General features: G+C 42.6%; 1 protein-coding gene across 2 annotated transcripts in view; it reads right to left on the reverse strand.

The window, feature by feature from the left end:
- Positions 1-11947: 11947 nt before the first annotated feature.
- RESF1 (retroelement silencing factor 1) overlaps positions 11948-21656 on the reverse strand; it is a 32946-nt gene continuing 23237 nt past the window's right edge. Inside the window, exons 2-4 of one of the 2 annotated variants that reach the window (XM_056517541.1) lie at positions 16334-21373; positions 14214-14294; positions 11949-13682 (exon numbers count right to left, since the gene is read on the reverse strand). In XM_056517541.1, coding sequence (XP_056373516.1) covers positions 13528-13682; positions 14214-14294; positions 16334-21359 — 5262 coding nt within the window. In that variant the 5' untranslated portion in view covers positions 21360-21373 and the 3' untranslated portion in view covers positions 11949-13527. Of the gene's footprint in view, positions 13683-14213; positions 14295-16333; positions 21374-21656 lie in introns of both variants that reach the window. The other variant, XM_056517542.1, reaches the window with a different exon arrangement.

Here is a 21656-nt window from a genome sequence, read left to right on the forward strand (position 1 = left end):
TTTTTTATATAGCGCGCACAAAATAGTTCCATCTAATGTCACCTATCAGTATGTTTTGGAGTGAGAGAGAAAACATGAGCACCCAAAGGAAAGCCAAGCAAATACGAGGAGACACACAAATTGTGGCACGTGTTGTCCTTGGTGGGATTTGAACCCAGGACCCCAATTTTGAATGGCAACAGTGCTAACCACAGAGACAGCATGCTGCCCAATGCTACTATCGTGACACTGTCTGGCCCCTAAATTCTGTAAGTGTATGTCAAGTTTTGAGCCAACTCCTTTACTTCTTCTACATTGAGAGGTATTGATATTTAAGGCAGTGTAAGCAGCTACAGTGGGGGCAAAAGGATTTAGTCAGCCACCAATTGTGCAAGTTCTCCCACTGAAAAAGAGAAGAGAGGCCTGTAATTTTCATCATAGGCATTCCTCAACTATGAGGTACTTATTTGCTAATTATTTGCAACTTATTTGCAAATTATGGTGGGAAATAAGTATTTGGTCAAAAGACAAAAGTTAAATCTCAATACTTTGTTATATACCCTTTGTTGGCAATGACATAGGTCAAACGTTTTCTGTAAGTCTTCACAAAGGTTTTCATACACTGTTGCTGGTATTTTGACCCATTCCTCATTCCTCTCCTCTAGAGCAGTGATGTTTTGGGGCTGTCACTGGGCAACACGGACTTTCAACTCCCTCCAAAAGGTTTTTTATGGGGTTTAGATCTGGAGACTGGCTAGGCCACTCCAGGACCTTTGGAATATATGTAGCAAACTTCAGGGGTACCGGAATACAGAAGCTGACCAAGAAGGGAACCAGTGAAGCCAGGTAGGTAACGAACAGCTTTAATCCAATGCGACGAGTTTCACCGTGCTTGCGCAGTTTCACCTGCCTGATGAAACCGCGCAAGCATGGTGAAACGCGTCGCATTGGATTAAAACTGTTTGTTACCTACCTGGCTTCACTGGTTCCCTTCTTGGTCAGCGTCTGTATTCCTGTACCCCTGAAGTTTGCTACATATATTTCTATTATCTTCGGGAAGGCTGCAGACCGACATTACTACATTAAACGCATATCCTTGTTGTGTGGGATTTTGCACAACTTGGCAGGGTGAGCCTTCATTTTACCCTTCCTCCCCACACACCTGTGATCCCGTTGATTCTCCACAAGGGAGCGCCTGTTCTTTTGTTTTACAACTCCAGGACCTTGAAATGCTTCTTACAAAGCCACTCCTTCGATGCCCGGACGGTGTGTTTGAGATCAGTCATGCTGAAAGACCCAGCCACATTTCATCCTCAATGCCCTTGCTGACGGAAGGTTTTCACTCAAAATCTCACGATACATGGCCCCATTCTTTCTTTCCTTTACATGGATCAGTTGTCCTGGTCCCTTAGCAGAAAAACAGCCCCAAAGCATGATGTTTCCACCCCCATGCTTCACAGTAGGTATGGTATTCTTTGGATGCAACTCAGTATTCTTTCTCCTCCAAACATGACGAGTTTTTACCAAAATGTTTTACTTTTGTTTCATCTGACCATATGACATTCTCACAATCCTCTTCTGGATCATCCAAATGCTCTCTAGCAAAATTTCAGACGGGCCCAGACATGTACTGGCTTTAGCAGAGGACACGTCTGGCACTGCATGATTAGAGTCCCTGTCGGCGTAGCGTGTTACTGCTTGTAGCCTTAGTTACTTTGGTCCCGGCTCTCTGCAGGTCATTCACTAGGTCCCCCCATGTGGTTCTGGGATTTTTGCTCACCGTTCTTATGATCATGTTGACACCACGGGGTGAGATCCTGTGTGGAGCCCTAGATAGAGGGAGATTATCAGTGGTCTTGTATGTCTTCCATTTTCTAATAATTGCTGCCACAGTTGATTTATTTACCCCAATCTGCTTGCCTATTGCAGATTCAATCTTCCCAGCCTGGTGCAGGTCTACAATTTTGTATCTGGTGTCTTTCGACAGCTCTTTGGTCTTGGCCATAGTGGAGTTTGGAGTGTGACTGTTTGAGGTTGTGGACAGGTGTCTTTTATACTGATAACAAGTTCAAACAGGAGCCATTAATACAGGTAACGAGTGGAGGATAGAGGAGACTCTTAAAGAAGTTGTTACAGGTCTGTCAGAGCCAGAAATCTAGCTTGGTTGTAGGTGACCAAATACTTATTTCCCACCATAATTTGCAAATAAATTCTTCAAAAATCAGACAGACTATGTGAATTTTATGGATATTTTTTTCTCATTATATTTCTCATAGTTGAGGTATACATATGATGAAAATTACAGCCTCTCATCTTTTTAAGTGGGAGAACTTGTACAAGTGGTGGCTGACTAAATACAATTTTTTGCCCCACTATACAAGACTGTGTGTGCATACCCAGCAATCTAGTCGCTTTTCTTCTTCGGGAAATGCATTTGTAATAGATACATGATGTTTAATAAACATATTCAATCCCCAACAGTCCCAGCAATGTCTGTAAGGGGGGGCAGACAATCTTCATTTCCTTTGATGATCATCCCTTTGCAGTGGCTAGCATGCATTCAGGTAGTATCTCATGGCAGTGCTTGTAACCAGATGGATTTGGCAAGGGCCATCGTTTTGAGGCTCCAAAGTTCTCTTAATTTGCCTCTTGACCACCATGCAGTCTCCTGGTTTTGGCTCATGGGTGCCCTTCCAAGGACTTAGGGCCTGGAATTGAGATAAAAACATGGTTATGAGATTTTTTTCTTCTAGTGTTCTTGGCATTGGCTTTCTTTACAGGGCACCCTGAGAAGAGGTCAATACACCCGAGTGCATATTCATACATGCCCACCCTTGGTGGGTGAATGTAGTCGATCTGCAGTCTCTGAAAGGGGTAGTCTGGCATTGGAGTGCATTTAACCAGTCCCCAGTTAGCCTTACCAGGGTTGTGTCTTGCTCATGTAAAAAAGGAAACAACATGAATGGGCCAAGTTAATAAAATCTAGGTGCCACCCAGTTTTTACCTACCGGTGCACACATTGCATTTTTGGATAGATAAGGCTTAAGCATGATTCTGGTTGTTGATCAATATATTAATCTATAATTTATACTTTTGCTAATCAATTGCTGCAGAAAACCATTATTACCCCTATCAGATATATCAGCTCGCTATTTGCTTGTACCCAAGATTGAACCTGCTCTCTGGGAAAACATCCAAGAAGCAAGACAAAGATTTGCAGGGTTCCAAAAAGGGAAGTAACACCCAACTGAAGAATATGGAGAAGTCAGATGATGGAAAAGGACGGACACAGCAAGAGTCTTCGGCATAAACAGGAAGCACCGGAATCATATGGCTGCATATAAATCATGATTAATAAAAAATTATGTCATGTATAGATATAAACAACCAGAGTATAACACTATTTTTTTAATGTAAGAAACAACCTCTTCTTTGATAACCATATAAAACAGTTGTCTTCCCAAGTAAAGCAAGCCATTGTGCGCTCCAACCTCGGCTGAGTGAGGAGTTTATACCAACTGTGTCTGGTGTCAATACCTCTTGCCGGCACTCACTCACATTTAGAGGCCTAACCAGAGCGAACCAGCGAGGAGCGATACAACCTGAACAACTCCTTAACAGTTCCATGCAGCAAAGTAGCCATCATGGGGTAGAGAACCCAAGGTAGACATTAACAAGTGGGAATCGCATATATGTGCTCGAAACCTTGTGCTTCCATCTGCAAGAGAGACAGTCGTGTTCGTAACGTCAAAGAGTTTATCTTCATCAGATCAATGTAAAAGCTGGTGGTGTAGCGAGTGAGGCTCAGTAAAGCTGGGTTCAGAGTAGTACAGCGATGTATGGTGAGAGTTGGGGGTTCATAGAAGAATAGAACATACAAAGAACAAAATCACACCTGCACTCACCGCAACTCCCGCCTCACTCGAACAGTGCCTCCAATCAACGACCGGGCATATCAGATGTGGAGCGCTCAGAAAAGGCGACTGCCGGCGGTTTCACGCAATCACTATGCGCTTCATCCGGCCTCCATAGAAGAATACTCTCATATTTAGTAAGTCGTGAACAGATACATTTATTTTTTTTGACTGGTTTAGGATTTCATCCACTAGGTGTGGCACATGTACTTTCATTGGGTGAGGGACATAGTACCAAATCTGCTGTTATGGTTACAAGATCGGCAACTGCTTTCCCCCACCCGCAGACAGGCTGGACTGTCTCTGACAACTGGGTCTAGACCGCATGAATAGTATCCCAGTGGCCTTTGTTGTCCCCCCCATGCTCCTTGGTTAGTACCCCTGAAGCATGTACCCCCAACCTCATGGCAAAAGAGGTAAGAAGTAGCCTATAGTCAGTCAGTACCAAAAGCCGGAGCACCAGCTATGGCTAGTTTGAGGTAATAAAAGCAGCTTGCACAGTGGTTACAACAGTGTAGACGTGTTGTGAATCCATGGTCTGCAATACTCCATGATGCCTATCCGAGCATTTATTGGTGGTCTCCAAATGATCTTCAAAAGCTAAAAAAAAAAAAAAAAAAAAAAAATTTTATCAAAAATAAATATATATACAGTGCTCCCTCAAGTTACAATATTAATAGGTTCCAGGATGACCATTGCATGTTGAAACCATTGTATGTTGAGACCAGAACTCTATGGAAACCTGGTAATTGGTTCTTAAGCCACCAAAATGTCATCCAAAAATAGGAAAAAGTGAGGATTAAAGAAAAATAAGTAGATAACTAATACAGATAAAACAAATCCTTACATATAAAAGTAAGAAAGTTCTGCTGGGGGCTGTAATCACTGTCTCTTTTAGTGTTTCCCAACCTGGGTGCCTCCAGCTTTTGCAAAACTACAACTCTCAGCATGCCCGGACAGCCGTTGGCTGTCCGGGCATGCTGGGAGTTGTAGTTTTGCAACAGCTGGAGGCACCCTCGTTGGGAAACACTGGTCTATGTAGAGGACAGGAGCTTCTTCAGGGTCCTGTACAGTACATGCAGTGTCCTAAAAAGTTAAATGGAGCCGCCCTCACCTGGTGTCCAAAGGAGCAGCTAACCGTGGCATAGGTTAAAAGTAGTACAGAACATGTAATACCTCCCTGTACTGTAGAGGGCGCTACCAGACAGCCAGTCAGTGGATGCACTTTAGGAATACAGGGGTTTTACCAGTAAATGCCCATTCTGATTGGTCGGTTCTTCCAGCCATTGACACGTTTCGCAGATTCCCTAACATTGCATGTTGAGTCTGGTTTCAAGTTACAATGGTCCAGAAAAGACCATTGTATGTTGAAACTATTGTATGTTGAGGCCATTGTAAGTTGAGGGATCACTGTATATAAGCACTGACATTAATAGTAAGAATGGTTAGGTCTCCCAGTTGAAATACAAAAAAAAAAAAAAAAGATTGACCAGTAGGGAACCTCTAAAACATAGCTTTTAATATATAACAATAACATTTTAATAATATCACACACACATTGAAAAAGGTGAAAAATATTAAAATTTATATATTTTTCTTCGGGCCGTCATACAGTCCAAAAGATATATATGCATGTATTTCGCACTTGGGTATTCACTGAAGGAGATCACAAATATCAGTTCCTTCAATAGCAGAACTCCACATCGACATATATAAAGTCCATATCTAGGATGCAGTGCACACTAAGTACCGTATTTTTCGCCGTATAAGACGCACTTTTTCTTCCCCAAAACTGGAGGGAAAAAGTCTGTGCGTCTTATACAGTGAATACACCCCTATCGCGGCGGTCCCTGCGGCCATCAACGGCCGGGACCCACGGCTAATACAGGACATGACCGATCGCGGTGATGCCCTGTATTAACCCTTCAGACGCGGCGATCAAAGCTGACCGCCGCGTCTGAAGGGAAAGTGACACTAACCCGGCTGTTCAGTCGGGCTGTTCGGGACCGCCGCGATTTCACCGCGGCGGTCCCGAACAGCCCAACTGAATAGCCGGGTTAGTGCTTACAGGACACCGGGAGGGACCTTACCTGCCTCCTCTGTGTCTTCTCCGTTCAGGGATCCCCTGTATGGCCGGCGCTCTTCTTCCTCGTCATCACGTACGTGCGTCGGCGTGCGTAACGACGCGATGGCGGCGACGGAGAGCGAGGATACCCGGCCGGCAGCAGAGACGTTCCGGAGCGACGGGGACACGGCGACAGCGATGGAGCGACATCCAGGGCAGCGGTGACTGGTCCGGAGCGGCGGGGACACGTGAGTATTACCTCCTATGCAGTGGTCTTCAATCTGCAGACCTCCAGATATTGCAAAACTACAACTCCCAGCATGCCCGGACAGCCAACGGCTGTCCGGGCATGCTGGGAGTTGTAGTTTTGCAACATCTGGGAGGTACGCAGATTGAAGACCACTATTGGGTTCAAAATCTTTTTTTTTTAGATTTTGCACCTATAAATTGGGTGCGTCTTATACCCCGGTGCGTCCTATAGGGTGAAAAATCCGGTACATATAGCAGTACATTGACCAAAATTTCTCTGAACTGTTCCTATCCTTGCTTGAACACTTCATTTCAATATAATTGATAGTATTGTATATGCGGCTGTAGGTGAAACCGCAGTGCAGAAATAAACCACTAAAACAAACCGCGACTAGTTATTCAAGCGGTTCCGTATATCCATTCGACACCGTATTAACTTGTGCACCCAGGGCGTTAATTCGTTCCTAGATGTACATCGGTAGTTCCCATAAATCAACAGTTGCCCGTTATCAACAGCCGCATTGTCACTGCCCGTTCTATTGCCGACCACAATGTCTATATTGAGAATGTACTTTACGAGACCGCACGCAGATCCAGGCGCACTACTAGCGGTGTTGAAATGTTAAACCGCTATTCACATAGAGCGGTAAGTATACAGGCCACAGTAGATTAAGCCGAGCACAGCCAGTAATTACTTAGTCCATTTTTAAAGCACAGTTTGACGCCTGACGCCGCCACCATCCTAAGTTTCGCAATTTAAGGATGTGACATATAGATAAGTGCTCCAGCTTTTCCATATACAGTGACCCCCCCGACCTACGATGGCCCCGACATACGATCATTTCAACATGTGATGGCCTCTCAGAGGCAGCATCAACATACGATGCTTTTGTATGTCGGGGCCATCGCATAAACGGCTATCCGGCAGCGCAGACCGCTTCAGCTCCCGCCGGATAGCCGTTTACAGTGCCCCGTGTGGTCCGCTGACGATCACTTACCTGTCCTCGGGGATCTGGCGCGTCCTCTTCGGGATCCCCTGCATCGTCGGCGCTCTCCATAGTCATCATCACGGCGCTGCGCACGCCGTCCCGTCATCCAATAGGAGCGGCGTGCGTAGCAACGTGATGGCGGCGACGTGAGAGCGAGGATGCCGGGGAAGCAGAGGCCTTGTCGAGCATCAGGGACACCCCGGGGACAGCGATGGAAAGAGACATCCAGGGCAGCGGTGACACGCGCGTATAACCTCCTATACCAGTGGTCTTCAACATACAGACCTCCAGATGTTGCAAAACTACAACTCCCAGCATGCCCGGACAGCCGTTGGCTGTCCGGGCATGCTGGGTGTTGTAGTTTTGCAACATCTGGAGGTCCGCAGGTTGTAGACCACTGTACTATACTTTACATTGCACGGATCCCTCAACAGACGATGGTTTCAACAAACGATGGTCCATTTGGACCGGATTACCATCGTATGTTGAGAACCCACTGTACTGTGGTCATAGATGAATCCATCACAAAGGGGGAGATTTATCAAAACCTGTGGAGAGGCAAAGTTGCCCATAGCAACCAATCAGATTGCTTCTTTCATTCTAAACAAGGCCTGTGAAAAATGAAAGAAGAGATCCGATTGGTTGCTATGGGCAACTGGTCAACTTTGCCTCTCCACAGGTTTTGATAAATCTCCCCCAAAGTGTTACAACTTATCTATATACTGCGATAATAAAATAAATCATTCACATATAATATATGGAGTATTCTACACGAATGTCATTATTTAAAACGACAAACGTGTCCAGATACATTATTGTGGATAGTCACTTAGGGGGAGATTTATCAAAACCTGTGTAGAGGAAAAGTTGGACAGTTGCCCATAGCAACCAATCAGATCGCTTCTTTCATTTTTCACAGGCCTCTTTTAAAATGAAAGAAGTGATCTGATTGGTTGCTATGGGCAACTACACCACTCGTCCCCTGCACAGGTTTTGATAAATTTCCCCCTTAGTTCTTATTCAAGTAACCGGTAGTTCTAATTGTGTCCACTACCGTTCTTTAGGTTCTTCTAGGTGTAGTATGCATACTCGTACTTGAAATGTCTGCACATAATAAATCCACATTTACTGTATTGTGTTGTGATCACACTGATCTGTTTTTTCATGCGGTTATCTCCGGTCTGAATTTTCAGCGCTTCATGCTTGTCAGCTGTGGGCATACTGCGCCATCAGCAGTGATTATTCTGTCTTGTAAAGAATGCAGTATGATGGCTCTGTTTCATGAGGGGTCCATAACTTGACTCCATCTTAACAGGGGTCCAACGCGTTTCTTTAGCTAGAATCTTCAGGGACCTATAAGGCTTCGTCTCCTTCGGTTCAGACAGCGGTGCATTTGCACTGTGCGTGCGGCTCCGATGCAACTGAATACCTAACATTGTGATATACCTCGTTCTCACGTGACTCAGGGCGTCCAATCAGCACTGTGTACATCACAAATGTGACGTGTACTACATAGTGATGGCCAGGTGTAACCCGAGTCATGCGCATAGAGGAGCCAGGTGATTCCTTCAGGAGGTATGTATTCCAAACCTCGTTCTAAGTATTGCCTGGATCGGCTAGGCGAGCAGACCTGCGTTTCACTTCCATCAGTCTCTCAGACTGCTTTGGAAGTGTAATGGAGAGAAGAACTATATGAATGGAGTATAAGATAATCCACATAGAGGTTCTACTAGGGCTATGACCATCAATAAGGTAGCAGGCGAAGGATACTAGGACTTTGACATTTTTTGAAAATTTACACTTATCCCTATCTAAACAGATTAAAGATTATTCAATTATTTCTTCTTATTTCTTTGAATTTTACTATAAATATATTATATTAAAATATATATATTTATATTAAAATATAAAGAGTCTGTTCCAGTCAAGTTACGACTGGACCCAGTCAGTGGCTGACCAACCTTTGCTTGGAGAGTAACAAATTCTGTAGAGTAACAATAGGCGGAAAGAATGCAAGGGCTGCTACCACAGGAGGACTTATAAGTATTGGCTGATCAACAGGAAGAACAGAACCCCCTACCCCCCCCCCCCCCCCTTTTTCTTGGTCCATCACATATGACAATACTCAACCTCTGGGGGATTTTGCTGACCACAGCAAGGAAATGTTCATCCAATAGGCCCTTCCTCCCTTACAACTGGATGGATAGGGTGCATAATGCCTCTGGGGAACCGGGCAGGGTACTATCATGATTCCCCCTATGGTTATCATATCCCATGTAGCACAATAGCTTTCTCCATTACATTTTTATAATTCAATATCCTTTGGGCATACCGTATTTTTCGCCGTATAAGACGCACTTTTTCTTCCCCAAAACTGGGGGGGGGGGGGGAAAAGTCGTGCGTCTTATACGGCGAATACACCCCTATCGCGGCGGTCCCTGCGGCCAACAACGGCCGGGACCCGCGGCTAATACAGGACATCACCGCGGCGGTGCCAAACAGCCCGACTGAATAGCCGGGTTAGTGCTTACAGGACACCGGAAGGGACCTTACCTGCCTCCTCTGTGTCTTCTCCGTTCAGGGATCCCCTGTATGGCCGGCGCTCTCCTTCCTCGTCATCACATACGTGCGCCGGCGTGTGTAACGACGTGATGACGGCGATGGAGAGCGAAGATACCCGGCCGGCAGCAGAGACGTTCAGCAGCAAAGCGACGGGGACACTGCGTCAGCGATGGAGCGACATCCAGGGCAGCGGTGACGGGTCCGGAGCGGCGGGGACACGTGAGTATTACCTCCTCCTGCAGTGGTCTTCAATCTGCAGACCTCCAGATGTTGCAAAACTACAACTCCCAGCATGCCCGGACAGCCAACCTAAAAATAGGGTGCGTCTTATACACCGGTGCGTCCTATAGGGCGAAAAATATGGTACATACCAGTCTGGAGTACTATTCACAAGCCCCATGGTATAACTGTAGAGACCAACCGCAGACTACAACACAGACCGGATCTCACCCAAGTACCCCACTTAGATATCCTTGCCCTAAAATATTCCTCCTTCTGGTCTTTTACAACTCTATACATCAACCAAAAGACCAGAAATAAAAACCGTAAAACAACCCACAGCTAGGCAGACCATGTCCAACAATTCAATATATATATATATATATATATATATATATATATATATATATATATATATATATATATATATATATATTATATATAGACAGTACATACAGCATAACCACCCAGCTCACAAGTTTTAGATGACTATTCCATGGAGTCATCTGTTTCGTCTGTCCTACGAAGACCCCCTTGTTCAAGGTGGAGATCAGGACTTCTATCTATCTCAGTCACGATCTTCAAGATGCCCACGACGAAGCTGACGATCTTCAATAGGCAACTGACCTCTGACTTTTACAAGTCCCGGGTTTCTGCACCAATGTTAAATTCCGTAATATTTAAATATTATGGTCAGTGTACTCCTTGTGAGGTCACCACAATATATTGGAAGAAATTAAACAAACTCGTGCGAGGCATAAGTCATAAGCATTGGTCCTTTATTATCAGGACAGAACAGCTTTTCATAGTCCTCCATAGAGGATGGCACATCAGCTGACAGTCCAAAGACTGTTAATGGAAACTTCGTTATAAAAGGATAAAAGCAATAAGAACAAACAAACAGACGGCAGGTCCATAGGTCAGAGGAAATTGGGCATCTGATTGTTGACAAGGCCAAAGTACATATCGATTAGGCTGATAAGTTTTTCATAACGTCTAATAAAAAAAAAAAAAAAATAAATCAGCCTCTTAGTTACATGAATTTTATAGGAAAATGATTTTAAAATAAGGTTTGCAATAAATCAACAATTCTAATAATTGACTTCACACTAACGTCTCCGAAAGTTGATTCCTTGGTAAACGTGCAAAAAATAAAAAAAATAAAAAATATTTCTTCTTGTACAAACTTCTCCCTATAGTTTGATGAGAAAATATATATCTATATCTCTCTCTATCTATGCATATGATGTGTGTATGCATGTTCCAGCATCATTGCCAAATGGCGGTAGATATTTCTTACTTATATGTAAACGAATATAGGATAGTCAAATTAAACCTAACCCAGCCCAATTTGCATGGTTTCGGGTTTTTGTTTAAAGTTCCAGGCAAGTCTATGGGAAATTTATGTTTCAACATAACTTCCAAATGGCTGGAGATATTTCGATAATACTTGGTACATATATATTAGTTAAATTAATCCGAACCTACCCCCTTATGTGAGAGTGGGGGTTTAAGTCCTATACAAGTCCATGGGACTTCCGGTACCTTACTCCATAAGCTCTGTATCTCCATGCTAGTGTGTCAGTCCGGCATGCAAGCCACACTCCTTTCTATTTTCAACCCTTTGTGTGTGTGTTTCTCCGGGTATGCAAGTTACCCTGACTCCCACGAAGCCATAGCCCCTTCATTTTTCATCTTACAATATCTTCATCAGGATCTTCACAATGATTAGATAGGAAAAAACGGGCAACGCCTACTAACCTGCTAGTGTTCAATAAACAGAGAAGTGCTTTACCTGATCACTTGTGTAGGGGAGTCAATTCTCTGAGAATTCTGTTAATACCAATAGGGGAAACTCTGCAAGATCCAGGGTGCTCTCCCATCCACAAGAAGCCGATTCCACAAGATGACAGTCACTTCTATTGGTCTACAAAAAAGAAGGTTGCAGCAGCATTCTTGGTAAAAAAATAAAATTGAGGCTCTCAGCGCACTTTTTGATCAAAACATGTCCCCCATCCACCACGCGTAGGTGGCCTCATTTCGGATGGGACCCCAACATGCTTATTCCACTCACCTCTAGTCACTTCTATTGGTCCAAACAAATACCTGGAGATGCTTCAATTAAAAATACTTATGTCAAATAAAGATATAGTAGCAGTAGTAGTTGTCTGGGGATGTCCTCGTACAGGGCAATCTGCACAGCCTGAGAGTAAAGCTATCAGGAGATGTACTAGAAGTCCAATTAAATTCTATGGAATTTCTTTAGATCTCCTGATCGTGTTACTCTCAGGATGTGGAGATTGTCCGAGAATTTTAAACATCCTGCAGCCGGACGAACGTCATGGTAAAGTATGATTCAACTGTCCGGCTGGCAGGTGCAGAGAATAGTTAGTGCAGGGGCAGGGAGAGGGTACAAGGGAGAGACAATTTATTGTGGGCCAAGAGAAGAGTGAAGGGGAGAGAAGATATTGGACAGAGAGAGGACATGGCCACGCTGCTGCAGTAAGGAAAGCTGGGAGGACAAGCAGCCTATCACTGTTGGGCCTTCAGGAGACTGGGTAAGCTGGGTGGCATGTACAGTAGGTAATGTCAGGTACTCCACTAAATAAATTGATGAATACACACTGCCACTGACCAATCATGGTTGACAATATCCATGAACACATTCTATAGACTAGGGAAACTAACACCTAGTTGTCAATGTAGGGATGAATTTTTCCAAGGTATAAAGAGAGGAAAAACAAGGCAAAGTTCTAAAGATAAATGCAACAAATTATTCAATGGACAAAATACTTCATAAACCAGATGTTTCAACAGCGTTGTGCAGTGCCAAGTCTGGGTTCACATTTAGCAGTAGAGTAGTGTAGCCAATCCGCATGAGTTTTACAGAAAATGGTCAAGGTTTTGCAGGGTATGTTTTTGGTGTTTTGGAACAAGTTTAATTTTTTTCTATGTTTTGTGTGTATTGCTTGTCATGGAATTATTCATATTATACATTTCAATAACACATGAAAGTAAAAATAAGAAACAAAGTACTTAAAAATAATATTTAATCAAAAAGCACTGAAATAGGAACAAAAATAGACTACAAAATCTGTCCTTGGGACATGTAACAAAACCCATAGTGCAAAGGTGCAAAGAACTGTACAAAATCCCCCCCAAAACAAGACAAAAACACACAAAAACAACCATAATGTCGCACTAGTAGAAAATCTTGTTCCACTGTGTGTGTATATAATATATATATCTATATACACATACAAACCAAAAAAAAAATCTTTACAATCTTTACAATAATAGCAGCAACAAAATCAGCACCACTGGTCAATGCTCAGAAGAACTGGTGTGCAGCCTGTGTATGTTGTACAATAGGACAAAATTGAGGGAGGGGGAAACAAAGAAAGAAGTAAGGCACATTCGGAAAATTTCTTTAGCGTTCACCAAAATATAATACTGGATAGACCATGGCAATCCTTTTGCAGTCTACAATTCTTGGGTTTTGTCCAATGATTTTTCACGAACTGATGTCCGGAGAAGCATAGACTAGGCTTCATAGGCTGTTATCAAGACTTTTACTTCTCTGCTCATAAAACCTCTGTTTAAAAGCATTGAATGTTGCTTTAGAGTCCTGCACCGGCCTCGGAGAAGAACTTTTCACGGATGACGCCTTGAAGGAAGATGTTGATTGAGATGGACTGTGACGACCTGGTGGGGGAGAAGAAAGAAAGTGATTAGGAAACCAAAAAGGAACACATTAGGTGTGACCATGCCTTCATGGTCGTCTGATATACTCTGGATATGTACTCATGGGCGCATAAAAAAATAAAAAAAAAAGACCCAAAACTACTGGGATTCATTTGGCAGTAAAAACATGGCCAACAAGTGGCCCAATGTAAGATATTTCAAACTGGACAAGTGAAAGGTGTGAGCTGCAGCGACTTTTGGGTGTCACTACACTATACCACCAGAGTCTAAATTGGTGCGAGTTGGACCGAGCCAACCACTATATATAGCAGTGGTCTCCAAACTCTGGACCTCTAGATGGGCCACTTGTTGACCACCTGGAGGTCCGCAGTTACTAGACAAATGTCCACTGGCCAATCGTGGCACTGGGCAAAAATGTATTTTTTTTTTTTGGACTGAGGCCTGGGGTCAATTAAATTAAAAACAGCAATACTTTCAAAGTTACTAGTTTATCATGAACATCCCTGTTGATCTACTTTATTTGCATCTCACCTTGATCTTCTGAGCTGCTATCGATCCAACTCTTTCTACCCAGACCACCACTGCACCATGCTTCTTTTTTGCTTTTAATACCTAGGGTAACCAAAGATCCCAAATTAAATTGTAAATTATTTTAATTTTTATTTTATTTTTTCTATCAAATTAATAGTTCATATTGCAACTCAACCTTCTTGTCTCAACTGAAAAGGTACAACTGTTTATACCCTAACACAGGGCTTGACAAACCTCAGTTACAACTGTTTTACTCTTCCCCATTTCTGCAATGATCCCACGTTCTGCCTGCGAATCTGCAGATGTCAGGTGTAGGCCCCAGATGAGGCACTTATGAATAAACAGCAAAAAAATAAAAAAATCTCTCTATCTATCCCTATATCTATATATCTCTTTATCATCCAAGGGTGGTGACACGGTTTACTTATGACTGACAGTGGAGACAGGGGACACCAATGACTGATCATATGACATTACGTGATGTGCAGCATCCTGGCTCCAAACTTTTTATGCCCTAGGCACAAAATAGAGCATAAGTGTCTGATTGCAGGGTTCGACCAGTGGGACCTCCTGTGATCTCCAAAATGGGGCCTCTCGAGTGTTTCGGCCCCACCTTTCGAGAAGTACTAGTCTCAGAAGGTGGGGGCTGGAGCGTTCAGTGGGGAGAAAGGGGCCCCGCGATCAGACATTTCTTCCCTATTCTGTACATAGAGGTTTTCCAATTATAAAAAAGATCCCCTAAGATACATTGGTATCGAATCACAATAAGGGCTCACATTCTCCATGGACACCGCAAATTAACCAACCATAATTAAACACCCCTTAAGGACCAGGCTATTTTCGTTGTTGCACTTTCATAGCCACACTTTTTTATTTTTATTTTTTTTTTATCTACACACCATATAAAAAGGGCTTCGTTTTTTTGCAGAACCAATTGTACTTTGTAATGTCTATTAATTTTTCCATAACATATGCGCCAAAATGAGAAAGTATAAAATTTGAAGTGAAAAAAAAAAAAAAAACAGTAAAAAACTTTTGAATAAATTTTAATTGCCATTTTCTGACCCCCTATAACTTTTTTTTCTGTATACCGGGCTGTTTGAGAGCTCCTTTTTTTGCACCGTAATCCGTTTAAAACTGTACAATTTTGATTGCTTTTTACTTCAAATTTTTTTTCCCAATTCGATTCTTCATACGGATTAATATTCACAGGACTACATTGATCTGTGCTTATTTGGGTGAGCCTGCATCCGTCACTGGACCCCAAGGGATGCATTAGAGGTCCCTTTAGATGCCGCTGACAGTGATCTAAATGGTTAATAGCCGGCTGCGGCGATCGTCGTATGCTGGCTATTAGCAGTGGCCCCCAGCTACAGCAACCAGCTGAGGGCCACCCAGTACGGCACGGGCTCACCTCAGGAGCCTACGCCATACACAGTTAATGGCACAATGACGTGTATGCACATCATTGGTCATTAACAGGTAAAACAGTCACAATTTGCATAGTCCGCAGAACACCTGAGGTTTTACCTCATGATCCTTTCTGGTAAAAGGTCGAGCGTTCACTTAAAAAAAAGGGTAAAATATCTAGGATTAGAAAAACAGTTGCTTTCTTCCAGAATCAGCACCACTCTAGCCCTCAGTTTGCGTGCGCTATTGAAGCTCAGTGAGATTGAAGTATATAGAGCAAAATTACAGTGTCACAACATAATCTAAGGACAAGTGAGGAACAATTTTTTTTTTTTTTTAGAAGAAAACAAATTAATATATATATATATTTTTTTTTTGTCATGTTGCTCTGGCGGCAGGATATGTTTAAAGTTCCCTGGCAATCTCGCATCCCTCAACTTGCTCAGAGACTGAGGCAAATCAAAGAAAGAATTTCTGAGAGTCCCATAGACTTTCGGAAAAACATCTTCCGATCGTGTTCTCAGAGAAAATCCAGCTACAAGACTGTCCGAGAGCTTGAAACACATCCTGCCGCCGGAGACCCATTTGTTCAGTGGAGGTCCCAGCTGCCAAACCAACATTTAGATATTTTTAATGAAGTCAAAATGGCCGAAAGAGCCAAACTTTTTGATATACTGAATTACAGACAAAATTTAGATCACAACATTTACCTTCTACTACACTTTTTTCTTTAACAGCCTTCGGCTCTTTTCTTTCTTGGGTGGTTGGACTTCTGTGATCAAATTCCGGACATAATTTGAACTCCAGCATTTTGGGGGGCTCCTTGTTTTGCACAGAACTCTCAAAGGACTCTCTCCTTTCGTCATGTCTAGGCTTTTCAGGAGAGCGTCTAATCTGTAGTTTGGTTAAATTTATGCCTTCGTATGGAGCTTGTCTGGATACATCACAAGGGGACAAGTAAATTTTATCTTTATAGGAAGTGCTTTTCTGATCGAAGCCTTTATTTGCCAATGATCCTTTATCATGACTACTGTTTTTATTTGGCAGAGATTCAAGAGTCTTTTCCCGGCCTCTTTTGGATGGATTGGTCAGTAGTTTAAGTAGAAGATTTTCCATAACCGGTTTCTCACCAACCCTGTGTCTTATTTCAGAAGGGTCATCTATTTGGTCCACCTTAGGCCCTGGTCTTCTGTTACAGAGTTCTCTTTTTCTCTCCAGGTATTCTTGTACAGTCGGAACATTCTTTACCTTTTCAAAATGGCTCTCAGGCAGGCTTTTTCGTCTTCCTCTGCGCTTATCTAGAGAAGGAGCCTGGTTATGAGAATGTGACCTGTCTGAGCTACTGGATAACTTTAGCTTGTCTATACCCCTCTCAGGCTGCTGAACTGTACCAGCAGGTGGAATAATTCTCTCATTACTGACTTTAACTCTTCGGTCAATGTTATTGATATTTGCCGATCCAACCATTTCTGTGTTTTCATAAGTTTTTCGGCCATTTCTAGAACCACCCTCTTCAACACGTGACCTCTTACGTTCTTTATGTTTTTTCTTCTTCTTCTCTTTCAACGAATGCTTGTTTTTCAGAAAGTCAGTTTTGATAATAAGTTTCTCCAACTTTGGGGGACCATCATCTTTTGACTCAGAACGCAAGAAAGGGTCTTTGCTTTTTATACTGTCGGGATCTACCAATGGACTTTTTGGCTGAAGTACTTTTTCTTTTGTCAAGGTGTAATTGGTCCTCTGATCTTTCTGAGACTGATCCTCATGATGTTTTTCTGCTAAATCCTCTATTGCCTGGATTCCTTCTCGTGGACTGCAATTCCCAATAAGTCGATCAGGTTTACTTTCTAAAGCCCACTCTATTGGTTCAAGCTTTGGACGTTTAAGAACAGGTGGCAGGATTTCAGCATTTTCTATTTTATCCAGTTTGGTTTCACAAGGGTCTGACAAAGAAGGGTTGAGACCATCTGTTGTGGATTTAAGATTTTCTGCTAAAGGTTCATAATCACTTGCTGAGGGTTCAGTCTTAATCATTGCAGCAGGTAGTGAAAAGCTGGGGGTCAAATCCTTTGTCACACTCAAGTCTGTCAACTTACAATTGCATTTTGGTGCATTTCCATTTGTGTAGGCTATCCAACTGAACAAACAACAGAACAGTTCCTTATCTGGTACTGATATAGTCTCATTGCCAGACTTTTCAGACTCTTTTATGGCATTTACTGCATCATTCCCTACAGGTCCTTCGGAATCTTTTGCAAAACTCTCAACCAGAGATTCTTCACTGTTTACTATAGGTTCAGTAGACTCATCTGGAAAAAGCTTGTTCATTTGATCCTGATCCAGTAAAGTAATATGTATCTTCTCATCTGGACTCTCACAGATTTCAAAACAATCATCCTCTAATTGTGTAGAATTTGCTTCATCTGTAGGCACTTCAGGCGACGGAACCCTCTCAACCACACACTGTTGGTTGGTATCCTCTGTCCATGTAGACTCCGTTTCTTTGGTCAATGTGTCCATGGTATGCTCTACCTGCATGTCCTCGATGGACTCACTCTCATCGTCACATGAAAAGGGCACTGATTTTTTGGGAATTTCCGTTTTTACTGTGAACTTCTCTAAAGATACTTCAGTATCCTTATCTTCAGACATGTAATTTTTTATTCCAAAGGGAAACTCTGTTAGAAGCTCAGACAGCTGGTCAGACACAGTGTTGGCTTCTAAATCAAACACATCAGAAGCAGGCAAGTTATTGTCCGGTTGTGTTTGAAGGCAAACATTTGCTTCCTGTTGATCTTCCATGTTAACACAAGATTCAATTTCTTCTTCAGGTTCTGATTTTACAGCCATCACTTCTGTGGTAGGCGAGAAACTACTTGTTGCCTGCGAGGCATCACACATATTGACATCCCCCTGAGAACACTGCAGAGCATGCTCATCACTCAGATCAGTTTGTGTCACTGGTGAACCAGCTTGAGGTTGCAAAGAACCTTCAAACATCATTGCTATGGAGGAATCATAGGAGGAGTTGCCTTCTACTAGAGTACATACCCCAGAGATTTGAAAGTCATCATCGACAGTTTCAATATTCTTAGCAGAGGTTTGGTCCACATTACAATTAGATGACCCCTCAATGGTACATGGTGATGAAAAAACCATACTGCTTCTGAGTTGGGCATCTTCAGACTTAAATGATAAATTCATTTTATTAAAATGGTCATTTTCTTTTAATCCACTGATGCCACTGTTTGCTAAGTCTTCACTGTGCTGAACAACTTTCGAAGGCTGTCTTATCTCATTTGCCAAACCCTTTATCTGTACCAATGGGGAGACTATAGCAATCTGAGGTTCAATACCCTTTGATACATTGGGGCCAGAATGCTCTGATTTCTGTGTCAAGGAGACTGATGAAGGCTCATTTGTGGTATGTGAGGCACTTTCTTCTAAAATTGTAATAGTTTTAAGGCTATCAACTATGGGCTGCTTTGGGTCCAAATATTCACGTTGAGAAGAGCACTGAGTAACAGATTTCCAAAGAGGCAACGAAGCTTTGATGGCTTCTCTTGAACTAAATGTTAACGGTTTGTTGGAATAAAGATTGCTAGTGTTTGTTGTATGAACAGATTTACAACTTTCAGATGCTGGAGCTGTCTGGGCATGGCTCTGGCTAGAAGTAACATGTACTCCATCTTGTGTAAGGTATTGGTTATTTGCCTGTATAGATCCCATTGAGTCTCTTAAGGTCCCAGAACCTACGGCTTGGCCAGTAGAATTTGCATTACTTCCAAGATTCATCTGAACAGAGTAATTCCTCTGATTTAGTAGGTCAGTGTTAGTTGAGTATCCGTGACTGGAAAAGGAATTGCTCGATTGTGAAACGTTGTGGACAGGTACATTTAAAGGATCATTATACAAGGTGGGAGACTGTACTCTATTATTTGACGGAGGACTGCTTTGCACAGTAGAATTTAGTGAAACTTCCTTGCCACCTATAGGGTTATTTGAAGGAACTGTAATGTCTGAGAGGATAGAAATCAGTGGGGGTTTAACAGCACCTGAATTATCCTGGGAGGAGCTTTGCATTTGCTGTCTCAAAAGGTTATTCTCACGATTGAGCATTAAATATTTCAATTTGACATTTCGATACACTTTTAACAGCGCAAGGATGTTTTGCACATTAGATCTTGGGTCCTGTGGTACATTTCCAACATTGGCTGGGGACGGCGCAGACACAGAATGCTGCTCCTGTGGAGCTGTGTGGGACTGTACCGGCTGTTGAACATTTTGTGCACCAATGTTTTGGTTTGGATGAGAAAGTCTCTGGTTTATGGAAACATTGTAAACGTTAGATGCATTTGTATTGGTTTGAGAGTACAATGGTGGCATTTGTCCAACAGTAGCTGAAGGCAAAACGTTTGAAGAATTGTTAGCAAATCCACTATGTAAACTTTGCATCATCTGTCTTTGAGGACTTTGAACGCAGTCATTCATGTCTGGCTGTGGCTGTAGTGTATTTTTGTGAAAGTTGGACCCCATCTGCGTCTGAATATGTTGTCCATTATGAAAATTTGATGTTGAAACAGAAATATTTTGTGCATTTTGATAATTTGAGGTTGAAACAGGAACATTTTGTCCATTTCGATAATTTGAGGTTGAAACAGGAACATTTTGTCCATTTTGATAATTTGAGGTTGAAACAGGAACATTTTGTCCATTTTGATAATTTGAGGTTGAAACAGGAACATTTTGTCCATTTTGATAATTTGAGGTTGAAACAGGAACATTTATGTCATTACCTGCTTTGTAGGTTGCAACGTACTGAACGGCGTTTCCATTTGGGGAAGAATAAATAAGTTTATCATTTGTTTGTGGCATTGACTGGTAACTTGTTTGTACATTTTTACTGTACCTTTGACCCCCATAAGTTTTCAGCATCTCTTTATATGCATTATTGTGCGAATATCCGCCACTTTGTGTGGTTTGCGGTGCTTGCTGAACTTCCCTGGTATTGTATCTGATGACACCATAGCACTGGACTGGTTGTGCCTGCTGCTGTACACTGGGCATAGACTGCTGCTGCTGTACAATGCACATAGACTGAGGCTGCTGCATCTGCTGCTGTACAATGGGCATGGGCTGCGTCTGCTGCTGTGCAATGGGCATAGGCCGAGCCTGCTGCATGGGCTGAGTCTGTTGCTGGATAATGGGCAGAGCCTGAACCTGCTGCAGAATATGTAATGGCTGAGTCTGCTGCTGGACAATGGGCATTTGCTGAAGCTGTTGACCCAGTTGAGCCTGTTGAAAGTTTTGTAAAACAGAGCTTGGATAAATCTGCATTTGATAATTTGCTACAACAGGGTTCTGAACGTTACAACTACTCTGCTGGTTTGTGGCAGTGGTCGTCTTTTGCTGCGAACTGAATGAGGAATTATACTGCCCTGATGAAATCTGCAAGGGCTGTTGTGGTGCTGCCTTCGATAAAGCAGACAATTGGATATTTGCAATCTCATCAATTGATTTTGCACCCAGTAGACTTTTTAGTATAAGATTATGACTGGCACTGTTAGTAGAAAATGTTTGGGCAGTACTGTAAGAGTTTGGTGGCACTAATGCCTTGTGGCTCTGCATTGTTTGAACGGTGGATGAGGTAGACTGCGGTAAATACTGCTGGTTGTTGGGATGGGTAACAGCCCCGTTTGGGTTTCTTCTACTCCAATCCATTTTGCTGATGCTCATTGACTCTTGTAAAACTAAAAAAGAAAAAAATATAATAATAAGTATATTCCAACACCTGCATTCATATTCTAAGATTAAAACACACAAAACACCAATGTCACATCCAACCGCTATATATATCTTATGCTCTCATATTGTACTGCCCTAAATTCATTTTTCTGTGGACTGTGGAACAACACTACATTATGTGAACTTGCTGTTGGCCAGACTATTAACCAGGAATATTTGGCACAGATGACCATATAAAAAGGTGGCCATACACTTCAGAACTTTGTTGGCCAAATTCGCATTCAGCAG

The sequence above is a fragment of the Hyla sarda genome, chromosome 4 (genome assembly GCF_029499605.1).
Source record: "Hyla sarda isolate aHylSar1 chromosome 4, aHylSar1.hap1, whole genome shotgun sequence".
In the NCBI taxonomy this organism is placed as follows: domain Eukaryota; kingdom Metazoa; phylum Chordata; class Amphibia; order Anura; family Hylidae; genus Hyla; species Hyla sarda.